Source organism: Ictalurus punctatus, chromosome 10 (assembly GCF_001660625.3).
Source record: "Ictalurus punctatus breed USDA103 chromosome 10, Coco_2.0, whole genome shotgun sequence".
NCBI classification, from domain to species: Eukaryota; Metazoa; Chordata; class Actinopteri; order Siluriformes; family Ictaluridae; genus Ictalurus; species Ictalurus punctatus.
In genome coordinates this window covers 25465483-25480831 of record NC_030425.2, presented here as the reverse complement: position 1 = coordinate 25480831, position 15349 = coordinate 25465483, and the positions used below count along the sequence as shown (strand labels likewise).

The following is a 15349-nucleotide window of genomic DNA, read 5'->3' as shown; positions in this document are numbered from 1 at the left end:
TCTTGGTTTGTGTAGATTTACGTATAAGGACACTCACTAATGTAAACCTCGATGATTGTTCTGGTTCAAATCGTATAATTGGCGATGATGCGTTGCGATCTTATATACAATATTACACTGTCAAGTTTGAAAGAAAGAAAGAACGCAATCCTAAAAAACGAATCCATGAATTAAAACAAATAAGACTAGCCATTCAGATAGGACTGAAGTAATGGCACCCTGTGACAAGGACGCGTTGTCGTGTGTCTATGGGACCCGACGTGCCACAATGGCTGGGTTGTTATGTTGTCTTTTATGGAGTTTTGTAGGCGTGGCTAAAAGCAGCAAAGTGGGCATCTCGCACATAGAACGAGAACAAGCGGAAGGCGGAGTTTAGATTATGAATCCTGCGTGTATTGGTGTTTGCATGTTCACTGGAATTAAAATTTTTGAATAAAATTGAAATTCTGGTATAGTTTAGTATTTGATGGTGGTCACGGTTCGGTTAAAATTTTTTGGATCAACGTTTGCATTTGCACTGCTCTCAAGACTGCTGATGTGAACACAAAGACATTCAGTACGTTTTAACGTCGTGTGGGAGTTTTCACCACATGGTGCGACAGGACACGTACACACACGGCACTGCTCAACCGTTTCACGGCAAACAAGGGAGTACGGCTGCGTCGGAAACCGCGAACTTACCTACTGTGTAGTAGGAGAAATACATGCATCTCTATATACTATACAGTAGGAGCAATACATGTATCTCGATATATTATAGTAGGAGAAATACACGCATCTCTATATACTATACAGTAGGAGAAATACATGTATCTCGATATACTATATAGTAGGAGAAATACATGTATCTCTATATACTATACAGTAGGAGAAATACATGTATCTCGATATACTATACAGTAGGAGAAATACATGTATCTATATATACTATATAGTAGGAGAAATACATGTATCTCTATATACTATACAGTAGGAGAAATACACGTATCTCGATATATTATAGTAGGAGAAATACACGTATCTCTATATACTATACAGTAGGAGAAATACACGTATCTATATATACTATACAGTAGGTAAGTACGCGGTTTGGGACGCAGCCCACGGTTTCAAGCGGTCGTCTATTTGCAGGTACAGCATGATAAATAATCAACTGCACTTGAAGCTTTCGTAAAATTAAAAATGAAACACCCAAAACTGTACACGGTTCCATAACGAAGACCAACTGTATGTTGATACGTGAAATTCTGGAGGGACGTCGGACGGCGTGGCACGGGGACGTAATGACGTGCGCCGTTAATCGATCTGTGTTCTATAACGTGTAAAACAGGAACATGAAAGGAGTATTCTAAAAGCCACTCATGTAAACACCTTAATCACAATATCGTCTTATTCAGAATAAGGTCAATGATTACATTACTGCTCTCCATGTAAATGTAGTCAGTGTTGAATGTTAATATTTTAATATCGTCATTTTTGTCGTTACCGCAAAAAATACCATGAAGTATCGTGATATAGTTTTAAGTCTATATCAGCCATTCCTACCTGGGATGCACTGATGTCGAGTTTCTCGCGCCGACACGATAACCGATCCTCAGCAGCTTGGTATAGCTGATAGACATACCGATATTAACAACCGACAATTTTACCTTTGTGGAATTGACCGCAAGTTTAGATTATAACCCGTATATGAAGTGCAGTGAGTGTAAGACGTTAAAATCTTTAAAAGTGGAGCGTCGGTTACTTTTCCCTACGTAGCCATGAGAAAGGTCAATCAAAAATCAGACATAATGATTGTAAACGGAAGTTGCAGGTTAACGCAAGGAGGGAAAATCGTTTCGTTCCATTTTATTTTCCAGCCTTCCTCTTCAAGTGTTACGTGTCTTTTCATTTGCCTGGAGCTAGTACAGGCAGTGACAGCAACACACAAGCGTATAAGCAAAAACAAATGCGTCAATTATCGTTTGGATTTATCCCAAATTCCAATATTGGAGCGATGAGGGAGTGAAGCGCCATGTCAGCATTTATCATGTTTTTATTATAACCTGTATGAGAGAGTGGGTGCATTTAGCAAAAAAAAAAATAGACCATTGTTTTGTTTCGTTCTGGTTAGCACTACCATGTCTTCCGTGCATTCGATTGGTATCGTATCTAATGGGAATTTGGTCATATTGTACTTCAAGTGTTTCACAGAATATAATTTATGCTACGTTCATGTTGCCTTGTAAGAGGTCATTTGCAGGTTGTAATAATGACGTTTCCCGCCTCGGGACGTTCAGCATGTGAAGCGAGGGGAAAAAGCAGAGACTGTGTTTACATGGACAGTAGTAATCTAATTATTGACCTCATTCTGAATATGCTTTTAGAATACTCCGGTCATGTTCCCGTTTTACACGTTATAGAACACGGATGGATTAACGGCGCACGTCATTACGTCCCCACGCCACGCCGGCCGACGTTCCCTCCAGAAATTCACGTATCCACATACAGTTCGTCTTCGTTATGGGACCGTGTACAGTTTTGGGCGTTTCATTTTACGAAAGCTTCAAGTGCAGTTAATTATTTGTCACGCTGTACGTGCAAACCGACGACCGCTTGAAGCCGTGGGCTGCGTCCCAAACCGCGTACTTACCTACTGTATAGTAGCCGAGATACATGCATTTCTCCTACTGTATAGCAGGTTAGTACGCGGTTACGGACGCAGCCGTGCTCTCTTGTTTGCCGTGAAACGGTTGAGCGCTGCCGTGTGTGTACGTGTCCTGTCGCTAAATGCGGTGAAAACTCCCACACGACGTTAACAGTGTGATTAAGGTGTGTACATGACTAAAACAGGAATACTCCACACGTCTTAATCTGATTTGTGTTTACTTCGAGTGTGACTTTAGTCGGATTAGGGTCATCAGAAATCGCTGTTTACACGCTAGTTTCTCAATCAGAGTATCATCTTAATCGGGTTAATTTTGGATTATTGTTGTCCGTGTAAACGCACTGATAGACGCCTCCACACAAACGCGTGCAGTTTGCTCTGTCGAAAGTGCAGCACAGCAACAACAGCAGATAAACACGGGTAGCATTAGGGACAAGCCAGCCAGGTCACGTTAGTGATCAGTCTAATGTTAATGAGCAGTCAGTTGAGAGTTACGGTATTAGTAGTGATCATACAAGGGTTAAGTAAAGTATTATAAAGCGCACCTATTATAGTTTTGAAATGTGCCTTATTTTATTTTAAACGTCTCATACGATAGATTTACACGCATCTGAGGTCAAAAAACACTTTAAATTGCTCATAATTTAAACTGCAGCATTACCCCCGACCAGTGTCACAAACGACTCGTACAATGATCCGTTCTAAACGATTCATTTTAAGCTCCTCCTGTCAGAGAGCATACTCTGCTCTAATTGGTCAGATGTCTCAGTCTGTCGTGATTAGTCTACCACTGCCAGTGTTTGTCGGAAAGGAAACGCCCACTACCGTAACGGGTTTCAGCTCCGTCTGTCAGCGAGCAGCCGATGAAGACCGGAGGCGGGGCTTTTTGTTACAAACCTACGTAGGTTAGTACAGGAAGTAAAGTCTGGAATCACTAACGACTCGATTCAGCTGTTCAGAATCGATTCCTTCTTTCGGGAGTCAGTAACTCCGTTTGTCGTGCGCTTTGACAACATTTTGAAACTTTGCAGACTTTTTACGTTCACAAACAGTGACATATGACACACTAAATGAAAGGTAATATTTGAAAAAACGTAATAGGTGCACTTTAAGGATTGGGATTTCCTGTAATCGATGACTGATAGTGAGTGAGGATCAAGAACAACATACTGGGTAAGAGCTGTTCTATTCACTCGCCCAACGTCGTGTGTAGACATTTCTCTCTCGCTCTAGCTGTAGAAGATGTCTACGGTTGCTTGTACTGTCGGAAGATTCACAGTTTGGTTGGCGAACGTGAAACACGTCCAGATCGCCCTCGTTTCCTGTTTATCCATTCCGGTTTTTCACTTCATTTCCACGCTCCGGTCTGAAACGGTTCATTTATTAATCTATAGACGTATTGGACGTATGTGGCACGTGTACCTTCCTCCAGACAAACCACAACACCCGTAATCCTCCGGAGAAAAGTAAAGTAGACACGCCCTATACGTTGGCCAATCGGCGTTTAGTAGCATTCAGACAGTGGAGTTTCCGGCTTCATGATGAATCTCTGGCGGACGTCTCTCACACCTAGCACATCGCGTCATTCTGATTTTATTCTTATTTTATGAGTTACAAACCGTTTCATTCGTTCCGGATCCATCCGGTAGCCGGGAGGCGATGAGGGAGGATACGATACGAGACATTAGCATTAAACATTCATCAGGATCTGATGACTCTATGACTGGTTTAAAATGATAATAAAAATACAACAAAAACCGTCTTTTTTTTTTCTTCACTTTTAACACTATGTGCTTTAACGTTTAAAAAAAAAAAAGTTTTAATCCTTTAATTACTGTACTTTTATTCTATTATACACACCTTTTATCATAGAAGATATTTTTAAAATGTCTTTTTCTTTACTGTTATTGATTTCATTCGTTGTATTTTATTTTTGTCTCAAGGTTTTAGTTCGAAGCACTTTGTGCTGCTTTTGAAATGTATGAAAGGTGGTGCTTCTTCTCCCTCTTATTATTATTATTATTATTATTATTATTATTATTTATTTATTTTATTATTATTATTATTTTATTTATTTTATTATTATTATTATTATTATTTTATTTATTTATTATTATTATTATTATTATTATTATTATTTTATTTATTTTATTATTATTATTATTATTATTATTATTATTATTATTATGGGCATTTTGGGGATTTGAACTCCCAATCTTCAGGTGTTTATATCAGAACCCCGACCCTTGACCCCCACCGTCGATCGGGAAACATGTCCAAACTTACCATCAGACTCTCTGAGCTTGACCTCATCCCGGACGTCACGGAGTTTCCTCCGAACTCTACGAACCGGGCGTTTGTAGACCGGCATCTCAATTTTACTGCGGACAAAGTCCTGTATCGTGAATCTCATATCGATTGCGGTTTATTAAAACACGACCGACGGATGATGACCCGCTTCAAGATCTGTCCCAAATGAGTGTTTAGCTTCCCTGAACCCGTGACGTTTTCTTGGCTGCTTAATGCTTACAGCAGACCTTTTGGAGAATCTGAATATCACCAGCCGCTGCTGCCATAACGATTAAGAAACGATTATTCCGAGGAATCGGGAGCTGAAATCGGACGAGCGATTCAGCGATGCGGGACGTGCGCTCGGTTAAGTCCGTAGACGGCGGCATTTCGGAACAGCTCTGCTTCATTTCACGTTCACTGATGTACAGTTTGTTTTGCTAATTTACACTAATGAAGCTGTTCTATCGCTTACTATCAGACGGAGAGAGAGAGAATACACCCTCGTCTGACGTTTTACACCGTCGTTCTCCCGATGAATGTTTCACCCCTATGAAAAGTGTTTTTCGTTGTGATTCTCGAAGATAAATGCACCGCGTTTTGAGTGCGTGTGTGTGTGTGTGGTGTTCTGCACGACTGCGGTATATTTAATGTGCAGGTTTTGACCTTCATTTTATATTCATTCGTCAGGTCTTTATGCAACGCAAATGACTTTGTAGAGTAGATTTTTAAAGCACAGAGACGGGCCGTCGAGGATAACGCTCTGATCCAGTCCCGGGATTTAAACTCGCAACCTTCCTCTCCCTCCTTCCCTTCTTGCACCGCGTATTCTTCCTCTAATATTAGCGAAGAGAGGCTTAATCTACTGTAAACTGCGTCTCAAGTGGAGCTGCTAATCGAGGTCCTCATCCTGTGTTCGAATGCATCTGAGAGGATCCCGTGCAGGTCGGGTCTCCGGAGCGCGCAGACGTGCCGGATAAATCCCAATCAGCCTCTACCTGCGCGGAGGTACGATCCTGGCCGGAGCGCTGATTGTTGGTCAGCGTGGTTCCAGTAGGCTGGATCTGAAAACGTCTGCACTTCATTAGAGCCCCGTTTGCTCAGCAGAAACTCCGGGTGTAATTAGTTATGCCTGATTATTTTTAGTACAGCTCCTGAATGAAAAGCATTAACCTTAGCATGACCTCCTCTGATTAGCAAATTACAGAGGACAGCTCGGCGCTCAGCGTCACTCCGTTATTTGATTAATCGCTCGATCCCAACGCCGAGATTTAAACGTTAGACCTCGTTCATATCGGTGGCTGACGGGCGTTTCGGAGCGGGAGCGGGAGGGGGAGTCGGCGTGAGCTCTAGCGCTCAACTTTTAACCACGGTTCGGTCGAATTTAACGACTTGAAGTCCAGGCAGCGTGCGTTGTGTGTTTTTTTTTTTTTTGTTGTTTGTTTGTTTGTCATCTGAACAGGTTTGGTGACCCCGCCTCCACCATAGCGTCCGACAGGCAGTCTCTCCGGGACTTGTCGAGCTTGCGATGGCAGAAATCGAAGCACAATCTTGCAAACTCCGCAACGTTCGCAGGATCTCTCGATCTTTCAAAACGACTGCAGATCCATCCCAAGACGCGTCACGTGACGCCATCGCGCTTTCAGACACGGCCGTGTTCGTTTCGCGTGCGGCGAACTTTACCGACAGACATCGCCGCGAGAGACAAGTGCGTCCGATTGCGGTTTCGCCCATCCGAGTAGTGCGACAACAGCATTAAAAGAAAGCACGAAAACTCGGCGGAATCCCCTGAGGAATAAATCGGGTCTTCTGCTGTCTTCAGAGACTTTTCTGCTCGCCACGGTTGTAAAGAGTGGTTACTGTAGTACTGGGGTCTTTTCTCTGACCTCGCTCATCAGCGATTTCCTGCAGTTACTTTTCACACGCCGCCTACCGCTTGCTGGCTGTGGGTTTGTCTGGTTTTTTCTTTCTTTTTTTTTTCCTCACACAGTTCTGTGCAAACCTTCAGAAACTGTTAGCAGTTCAGCACTTTCTGAAAATCTCAAACCTGCCTGTCTGACGCCTACAACCACGAGACCACACGCCGATGTCTGACGTGTACGCTAACTGAAGCGTGGTTTTGTGCATTGTGCTCTTGCCACGTGACTGGCATGAACATGTTCCTATTAAAGTGGCCTCCGTGTGTGTGTGTGAGCTCTGCTCTAGAGGTCTGATATTTTCTTTGCGCCGCTCTTCTATCCCATAAAGCACAGAACAATATGCCCGAACCCAGCCATCATCAGGAAAACGTGTTACGTGCCTGATTGAATTCAACGCTCCGATTCCCGTCGCTCCCCGAGCGAGCGAGCGAGCGAGCGGATGCGGCCGGCGTTCTCTTGTCCAGAGAAAACACGGCGTGGAAAAAGCGCGCACCGAGCGAGATCCCTAAAAGCAGCGCTAATGCGTTTCAGTAATAGTTGCTTTAGTGAATTATCTGCCATCCCCGAACGACGTGGAGAACATATACGCTCCGTCTTTCTGAACGTTTCAACACAACGCAGCGGCTCGTCTGTCAGTCGCTTAGTTTCGCCAATTACGTGGGCCGAGAATCGGCAGGCGGTAACGCGCCGGAGATCGCAGCATCGATCTGCCTGTGCCGTCTCGAGGTGCTCGGACGCGGCGTGTAGAACTAGAACAGGGGTTAAATATCGGCTCTCTGCGGCTCGTTCGGCGCGAAGGCGGAGCTCAGGGTATTTCCTCCTGTTCGGGTCGGGAGTGTTTCTGTGAGTCGTGATTGAAGTGACGTGTTCGCGTATGCTGGTCTGGTGCTAGGTCTAGGGAGTGTTTTGAGGTCACATGTTTGCTTGTATGTTGCAAATATGGCCGCTTCTGAGTTTAAAAAATAAAAGTGAACTGGCTATAAACCGGCGTATCGTTGTGACAGTCATTGTGGGGATTTTTGTTCTTCTGAAAAGAGGGAGAACAAATCATGGAAAATATTTCTCAAGAAAAGTAAGATGGTAGATTCAATGACATGAGTTGTGTGCTTTGTTTGTTGTTGTTATTTTCCTATAATAATTTAAATGTACGTTAGGTAAGATTAGACTTATTTTTTTATTTTTTAGAGACCTCTCTAACCTGGTGGCTGAGTGGTTAGCACTCCTCGGTTGGGGGTTCGATTCCTGCCTCCTTCCTGTGTGTGTGTGTGTGTGTGTGTGTGTGTGTGTGTGTGTGTGTGTGCATGCGTGCGTGCGTGCGCGAAGCCGTATGTTCTCCCCGTGCTTCGGGGGTTTCCTCCCCCAGTCCAAAGACGCGCGTCGTAGGCTGATCGGCGTCTCCAGATTGTCCGTAGCAGCTGAACGAGCGCTGTGATGACGTCACAAGACGCGTCTCGACCCGAATCTGCGGCAATTTTGAAAAATTTCACACTCCTCCGAATATCACGGAGTTTGCTTGATTTGCCGTTAGATTCTGCGATCGCAAAATCCCGAACGGACTGTTAAGGTGCGTGGATGGATGGTAGGAAAGAAGGAAGATGAATGGAAGGATGAGTGAATGGAAGGAAGGATGAGTGGAAGGAAGGATGGATAGTTGGAAGGATGGGTGGATGGATGAGTGGATGGATGGATGGATGGAAGGATGGATGTGTGGATGGATGGAAGGAAGGATGCATGGGTGGTTGGATGGAAGGATGTGTGGATGGCTGAGTGGATGGCTGAGTGGATGGATGGTTGGAAGGATGAGTGGATGGATGGACGGAAGGGTGGATGGATGGAAGGAAGAGTGGATGGATGAGTGGATGGATGGAAGGAAGGATGCATGGGTGGTTGGATGGAAGCATGTGTGGATGGCTGAGTGGATGGAAGGAAGGATGGATGTGTGGATGGATGGAAGGATGTGTGGATGGCTGAGTGGATGGATGGTTGGAAGGATGAGTGGATGGATGGACGGAAGGGTGGATGGATGGAAGGAAGGATGCATGGGTGGATGGATGGAAGGATGTGTGGATGGATGGACGGAAGGATGGATGAGTGGATGGATGGACGGAAGGGTGGATGGATGGAAGGAAGGATGCATGGGTGGATGGATGGAAGGATGTGTGGATGGCTGAGTGGATGGAAGGAAGGATGGATGGTTGGAAGGAAGGGTGGATGGATGAGTGGATGGGTGGACGGAAGGATGGATGAGTGGATGGATGGTTGGAGGGATGAGTGGATGGATGGATGGACGGAAGTATTAAGATTCCTCTGAAGCAGAGAGAACGTGTTGAACGGTGGCGTTCGGGGGGAACTTCCTGGTTGAATTGCTGAAACGTCCTGCAGTAGCGTTTCTTCATTATTTTTAATATTTGATTCCATGAATGTTTGATTTTTAGACTTTGCGTAAAAGAATTAAAAACATTTTTAATAATAATAATAATATTATCAGGGGGGGGAAATGTCCCCCTTGTTGTTCGTTCCAAGAAAATAAAATAAAATAAAGCGCTGTGTCCTTGTTTTTCTAACGAACAAAGAATGAGTTTGCGGAACCTTACGGGTTCTGAAATCTTTTTTTTTTCTTTCTTTAAACAAACGGCGCATGCAGTCAGTGAGCGTTGCATAATCCTGATCTTTGCCCTTAACGTTTGCCCCCTTTGAGCGTTTTCCCTGCAGTCTCTTTTCCTCCATGTCTCTGTAATCTTCTCCACTTAGCCGTCAGTGACGAGTTCCTCCCTGTTTCCGTTTCCCCCGCTCGCGCTCCTTCCTGACATTTCACAGAGAAGCTCGAGGGATTCCCTAAGTGTCAGTTTTGCGATAACGGGACACGAGAAGTACTCGGTACTCCGCAGCAGGCCTCCAGATGGTACAGACTCGTGCCTGACCTGCACCGCGCTGTTCTAGCAGGAAGGGCAGCTGCAGGTTCTTCGGCATGAAGGCTCGGACATCTGTGAGAGATTAGACGGCAGCTTCCTCGGTGCCGTTCAGCTTAATGAATCACCCGCAGGCTTCGGGTCCTGACCCGGAAGTGCCGTCACCTCAGAGTCGACCGTTTTATCTTTCCACAGGGCGACTAAAAAAAATCAAAAATCAAAGAGGACGAAGTGGTTTAGGATGCATTATATGTTATAAGACATGAGATGGTTAACAGGATGGCTTGTGTGTTTATACGGGTGTCAGGGTTTGAAGTTTTCACGGGATAACCTGCTCTGAAGAAGTGAAAAACAAAAGGAAGCAAAAATGATTCAATCCCAGAGGAGGAGTTCTTTCTTTGGAAGATTAAAATCACTTTCACTGTGTGTATTTATCACGTTGTTGTTGTTGTAAGCTGAAAGACCGACTGCAAGGAAAGGTGGAGCTCTACAGTGTAACTAGCATAGCAGTAGCTACCTAGCTAAAGACGTGATCACTTTCCGATACCGAAACCTCGAGTATCAGCCGATATCCCAAAAACTTATTTATTTATTTATTTATTTATTTAGCTGAAACTCCTTCACACTGAAATCCCTTGCATGGGGAATTTAATAAAGTATCATGTATTCCTAACAAAAGTAAAACCAGTCAAATCTAGTCTCTTTACATCTAAGCAAACATTTTCTGCGCTGGCGTTAGTGGATCGCGCGTTTGCCTCGCACCCCCGGTTGTCGATGTTGGAATCCTGCCTCTAGCAGGCGCGTGCGGAGTTTGCAAGTTCTCCCCGTGCCGCGGGGGTTTCCTCCGGGTACTCCGGTTTCCTCCCCCGGTCCAAAGACGTGCGCTGTAGGCTGATCGGCGTGTCTAAATTGTCCGTAGTATGTGAATGGGTGTGCGATTGTGCCCTGCGATGGACTGGCTCCCCATCCAGGGGTTCCTTGGGATAGGTTCCAGGCTCCCCACGACCCCGTGTAGAATAAGGTATGGAAAATGGATGGATGTTTGGTTTGGTTCTGGGGAACAGTGCTGTGCCGGTGTGTTTGATAAAGTTACGAACGTGCGGTGCTGTAGTACGATTCCAGAGCGAGTTGTCGTTGTACTTTTTTTTTAAATTATTTAAATTTTTTGGACAAAGCTGTATTTTTGTAGAGTCGCAGCCAGGCATACTAAGGATGTGAACTAGGCTTGAGACGATTGGCGATAGTATCATGAATCGCTGATGGACATCTTGGCGGTTGGAATCCATCAAGTCAGACGATTTAACGTGGTTCATTCTCTCTCAAAACGTAAGAAAATGCGCACGTATTTCATATCAGTTTGTATGATGGACACGGTTATAGTTTAACCAAAAAAACCCCCCCAGATTTGGGCCAGGATGCGTCACGTGCCGTCATCACGACGCGCATTCGGCCAAAACCCTCTTCGATTCACGTGCGTCGAACACGAGTACAGCGAAAAGCTCTCGCTTACCAACAAACATCCCTGTGAAAGAGCGTGCGAAACTATTCCGCGCGATTTTCCCAAGTCGCTTCCCGCAAAACAGAGCGAACTACTTGTTCTGTTTTTTTTTTTTTTTAAATTAAAAAAAAAAAAGGCTGCAGAAAAGTCAAGCGTTTTTGGCCGCAACAATCCGGACTGTGTAATGGCGTGAAGTGTACACGCCACGTGTTGCGTGTTTCTGGCCACGCCCACTTCATTTCCCCCCTCGAAGGGCACGATAGGACGATGGCCTATTGCGCACGATCTCAGAAGCGCAACCAGAAGGAACCGTCCGATCATACGCTGCGAACAATCGTGACCCCATGACACACGGTCTTCAGCGTGAAGCCGTAAGCGCCGCCGTATGCGATGACGCCGCGAGTGATAAACGATGACTTTCGCGCCCTTCGTCTGCCGTCTGCGCTGACGGATGCGACGTGGCGAAGATCAAAAGACATGAGCGAGTGTAATGTATTCAAGCTGTTCAGAGCAGGAGCAGAACCGTATGTCCTGATGCTACTCAGGGGTATGACAACAATCTAATAAAGCCTGTTTGTGTATTCTATAATTAATCAGATAACTCGGCTTAACGTGTGCGTGGGTGGGGTATTATTTTTGTTTTTCTGCCTACCCTTATCTGCCTTTACAATCTCCTCCGGACAGATGCTGCAGACGTCAGTGTCGATTATTTACAATGAGTAGGGTTAAAGGTCATGCTCCTTTGACTAGGGATGGCCTTTCAAGCTTTAGACCGCTAAACCTCTCCAAGCTCCGTGGCCTGTGAAAAGGAGCACGGCTGGTTCAATTAGTTTCCGGCCATGGAGCGTTGACTAAGCGCCGGATTTCAACAGCCCTTCCCCGTTCACGGCTTCGTCCCGACTGTAGCTTTATCTTCTTGTTTTTACTCCCCGTTAATCTCCGGCATCGTGATCCGTTTTACTTTGAGAGAGATGGGACACGTTTCTTCGTAAATGACTCTCGAGTAACGGGGTGTTCAGGAAAACCTAGTAATATTAAATACAATAGTTAACTACAATAGTAGTAGACATTCGTAGAGTTGGTGTAAATTTGCGTATTTAATTCGAACCTCGATTACGCCGTCAGGTTTAAACGGCTTGTTCACTTTCACTACACGTGACTCGGACGTCCAGGATTTCGACGTCTTTTTGTTTTGTTTTTTTTTGTGATCGCAGGAATGAACACGGAAATCAAGCGAACTCCGCAATATTCGGAGGAGCTCGCGGTTTTCCCGTAGGGTTGGGCCGAGACGCGTCACGTGACACGTCATCGCGCCACGCGTCCAGCTGAAGCCCTTTTCGATTCACGCGCGTCAAAAGAGGAGTACGGCTAAAATTAAAAACCTCGAGTCGTTTTCCGCAAAAAAAGTACAAAGAACTTTTTTTAAAAAAAATTGGAAAGCTACAGCGAAATCAAGAATTTCTGGCCCCAATAATCACCAAAAAACCTCCGCGAAATCCTGTACGGACTGTGTGATGACGTGACGTGTACACGTTTTTGGCCGCGCAACAGCAAAATCGAGCGTTTTTCGATTTTCAAAACGATCGCAAAAACACTCCAGTATGGGCTGAAGAATTTCGTGACCGACGAGACCGGCTGTTAGGGCTGAGCGATACGCCAAAGATATCGTATCACGATACTCGAAAACCTTTATACGATACGATATGTATCGAGATGTGCGGCATAATTTATCTAACTTACGTTGAAAACATAAACGTAAAGAGATTTTACTTTGATACTGATACAGTTTAATAAATACAACTTTGTTTATTTTTTCCAAAAGGTATCACGATACGATGATATCGTGGACATAGTTTATAACCGCATCGATAATCCATCTCCCAGCTATGAAGTTGGAACAAAAGTAATGGCGCTCAATAAACATGAAGATTGGACAGGCGTCATGATGGGCTGCGATGGCCGAGCTGCATTACCGGAAGATCCGGCGCTTGTCGCGCTTCCGAGGCACTCGATCACCGCTCTCGAAGAGCTTTGCCTTTTGTGGGGTTTTGTCTGCGTGGCTAACTTGTGAACGCACTCGTTAATTCATCCGCGTTTAGGAATAAACGCACTTGATGAGGATGATCAGCATTGCGGATACTTCTGGCGGGAGTTTTTAGTTTGTTGTGGCCTGTGAAGACATTTAAACACAAGATGTACGTACAACTTTGCTAAAAGATTGATAAATAAGGCTGAGTGTCGCTTTTTTGGAAGTTCATTGGCCTTCTATCAGTCATTAAGATTCTTTGTTTGACTCTGTGTGAGCTAATCCTGTTTTCTCTTTGTAACTATTATTATTTCTTCCCTTTAGGGCAAGATGTGGGTGTTCGGGACGTTGGTATCGATACGTTGAGGCCCCTGTTTCCCCTACTCCCCACCCCCTGGAAGTCTGAGCGATCAGACGTTACAGTGACAGACTCGGGGAGCTGGCACTAAAATGTCCCTAAGTGGTGGCACTGCAGGCGGGAAAGGTGTGGACTCGAATGCGGTGGACCCTTACGACAGCGGTGATGAGTGGGACATCGGCGTCGGCAATCTGATCATCGACCTCGAAGCTGACTTAGAGAAGGACAAACTCGAGATGTCTGGCTCCAAGGAAGCGGGGGGAATGGCAGCTCCGCCCAGCGCCGTCGCTGCCCTGCCCGACAATATCAAGTTCGTGAGCCCGGTCGGCGCCCCTCAAGGCAAAGAGAGCAAGTCGAAATCGAAGCGCAACAAGAACTCCAAGGACAATAGTACCAAGAATCCGGCGGGAGACGCCGTGAAAAAAGAGCACCAGGGACGAACCCAAGTGGAGGTTACTTGTACGACAGGTGGTTCAGGAGGCTCCGGGAACGCCACGCCTGGCAAAGGCACAGAGAAGGGCGGGAAAACGGCCCGCGGCGTTCCGAGCAGCAAAAAGGACAAGGAGGTATCGAGCGGGAAAAACAAGAAGGAGAAAAATGAAGGAGCGGTCGCTGTGGTCGCTATCGAGAAGGAGGTAGCTGCTAACGCTCAAGCACTTGGGAACAGTACTCGCGGTGCCTCCTTCGACAGTACTCAGAACGTGGACATGGCCGTGACCGAGCCACATGGGAATAACACCCTGGATTCTGTAGGAATAGTACCCTTGTCCATTAAATCCGAACCCGAGGACATGGATAACGGCGAGTGCCGAGTGTTAAAGAAAGTGAAAAACGAAAAGGTAAGTTTGGGCGTTTGACGTTTTATTAGAGCGCTGCGGAGTCCTGGATTATTTCTACCGTGTGATGGGATGTGAAAGGGGTCAGGTTAGCTCCCTGTGCTGCCCAACCCCATGATTCGGTTGCCTGGAAACCTTATAGAAAGGCTCTAATTTGACAGTTAACATAATGTAAATAACGTATGCCGAGGTAAGTGTGTTTCATTGAGGAAAAACCAGTAACCCTTGCAGCTCTTTAGTCACATGGTTACGACTAGGGGCGTAAACCTCAGGCTTTATAATAATCTTGGATTTATAATAATCGATTTGTGATTGTTGCCTCACTGTCAGGTTTTAAATTGTCGCATCGATCCAAATCATCACATCGTTTCCCCTATTTCCCCCCCCGAGTGTCCCCCCTAGTCCCCCCCTAGTTTTTCTGGTGGTCAGATGTGGTAATAATATGAAGATTACGAGACCGCTGATTAAAGTCATGACTTTCTGAACTAGAGAGAGGAATCGAGTCGGTGAAGCGCGTAGCGCGACAAAGAACCGAAACCTTACCACGAGAACGCGTGCTGTTTTGCTGCACTCCAATGTCTCGAGATTGTAGATCTGAACGCCGTTGTATCTCTGTGCCATGTGAGGATCTTTATAGACATGGTATACGAGAGCCAGAATGGGGTGTTGAGAAAGGAGCTGCTGGGAAACGCTGTGTGTGGATTTAAATGATTAATAGCTAAAACGCTAAAAGAATCTATCTATCTATTTATTTCTTTCTTTCTTTATTTATTTATTTATTTTTACACAGCTAATGATGCTGTGAGCACGCTCGAATGCAGCAGAGCCGTTTGTTGGCCCTACGTCTTTAACAGATTCGAGGAATCG

At 45.3% G+C, this 15349-nt stretch overlaps 1 protein-coding gene across 1 annotated transcript in view; it reads left to right on the top strand.

Annotated features, from left to right (window-relative positions):
- The window catches only part of LOC108271255 (zinc finger protein 609), a 71564-nt gene that overhangs the window by 5556 nt on the left and 50659 nt on the right, over positions 1-15349 (top strand). Inside the window, exon 2 of the mRNA XM_017478699.3 lies at positions 13613-14485. Coding sequence (XP_017334188.1) covers positions 13739-14485 — 747 coding nt within the window. The 5' untranslated portion in view covers positions 13613-13738. The remainder of the gene's footprint in view (positions 1-13612; positions 14486-15349) is intronic.